Below are 1,902 nucleotides of genomic sequence, written 5' to 3'. Positions count from 1 at the left end.
ATAGGAATCACTTTTTGTGCTTTATGCTGACTTTACATGCTCCATTATTTTAAAAAACATAGTTGATTGCCTATGAAAGAGCAAAAGTTACTTCTACTAACTTTGTTTTAAAAATAGCTTTACTCTGATAAATAGGTAACTATACTACAATCATTTCTATTCTCATATATCTGTACTACCTATGCTACTGTTGTGGTTTGATTTGTGTTCACCAAATAGACATGTTAACGTTCTAACACTGAGTACTGTGAATGTGCCCTTCTTTGCAAATGTTTGTCTTTGCAGATATAGTCAATTTAAGGTCATACTGAATTACAGTGGATGAAGGAGATATTTCTCCCTTTTCAGAAGGCCTTCAAATAGCCTTCCATCTTACATATTTCTAATAATTACTCTTAGGAATTAAGCTCAAAAGTATAATATTTGGTTTCTAAATAATTTATATGTAATTTTTTTCTCTTTTCAGAAGCAAATTTCCCTCCCCTAAATGAAAAACAAAATAGACCCAATATCCATGTGGATGATCAAATTAAGGTAGGACAAAGAGAAGCTTCAGCAATAAACTTCAATAGTTAATGAAGACACTCACAAAACAAGCCATGACTTAGGAGATCTTCCTGCAATTTACTAGTTGTCTGCAAACTTTCCTCATTGCCACCTTCATTTCTTGATTCCTGAATGTGTAGATTATAGGATTTAAAACAGGAGTGAGAACTGCATCAAAGATGGCCAGAAACTTATCCAGTTGTGTGGAGGGAGATGGCCATGTATAGACGAAAATCAAAGGACCAAAGAACAAAACTACCACACTGATGTGAGCTGAAAGTGTGGACAGAGCCTTGGATAAACCAGCTGAAGAGTGTTTCAGAACAGTGAGAATGATGACAACATAGGAAATGATCAGTGTGAAGAAGGAGCCCAGAGAGATGAATCCACTGTTGGCTGCAACCGTGAACTCCAGTCGGTACGTGTCTGTGCAGGCAAGTTTGATGAACCGAGGAAGGTCACAGTAAAAGCTGTCCAATACATTAGGGCCACAGAAGGGCAAGTTTACTACAAAAACCAATTGAACTACAGAGTGGATAAGGCCCATCATCCAGGCAGCCACTAAGAAGAACATGTACATTCTTGGGTTCATAATGGCCAGGTAGTGGAGGGGCTTACATATGGCCACATACCTGTCAAAGGCCATGGCTATGAGCAGCACCATCTCCACACCGCCAGTGACATGGATGAAGAAGATTTGAGCGATGCAGCCTCCAAAGGAGATGACTTTGCGCTTTCTGAACAGGTCATACATCATCTTGGGAGAAGTGACAGAGGAAACACCCAGGTCGATGAAGGAGAGGTCGGATCTCCCAGGAATTGGTGAGTCCCAGGAACACAAACTCTGACACCACGGAGTGATTTGCCCCAACCATTGGCTTTGTTAGCAGTGATAGCTAGAGAATAACAGCCAAAAATGTAAATTATAATCATATTAATGAATGAGAAGGAAAGAAGTCAAAGTTATAAAAGTCTATTTCCACTTTAGCATTAAAACCAACCTAATGACCAACAGGTATATAAAAAATCTTATCACTAATCATTAAGGATATAGATTAAAATGACAATGAGACCTTATCTCAGACCTGTCAGAATAGCTGTTACCAAAAAGACCACAGGTAACAAGTCTTGACAAGGCTGTGAAGTGAAGGAACCCTTGTACACTGTTGTTGGGAATGTAATTTGTTTAGCCATTATGAAACACACTATGGAGTTTCCAAAAAAAAAAAAAAGAACTACCATATAGTCTAGAAATCTTATTCTAGGTATATATTCAAAGGAATTGAAATATATACCTCAAGGAAATATCTGTACACCTGTGTTCATCACAGCATTATTCACAATAGCTGAGATGCA

The 1,902-nt window shown here is 38.0% G+C and overlaps 1 protein-coding gene across 1 annotated transcript; it reads right to left on the bottom strand.

The window, feature by feature from the left end:
* Positions 1–604: 604 nt before the first annotated feature.
* LOC100457401 (olfactory receptor 4F21-like) lies at positions 605–1,421 on the bottom strand. The gene is given in 2 exon segments (XM_024232801.2): positions 605–1,352; positions 1,354–1,421. Coding segments are annotated over 2 exon segments (816 nt in total).
* Positions 1,422–1,902: the final 481 nt, after the last annotated feature.

Source organism: Pongo abelii, chromosome 16, assembly GCF_028885655.2.
Source record: "Pongo abelii isolate AG06213 chromosome 16, NHGRI_mPonAbe1-v2.0_pri, whole genome shotgun sequence".
Lineage (NCBI taxonomy): Eukaryota > Metazoa > Chordata > Mammalia > Primates > Hominidae > Pongo > Pongo abelii.
Note: the sequence above shows the minus strand (reverse complement) of the source record. Positions and strands in the feature narration are given on the sequence as shown.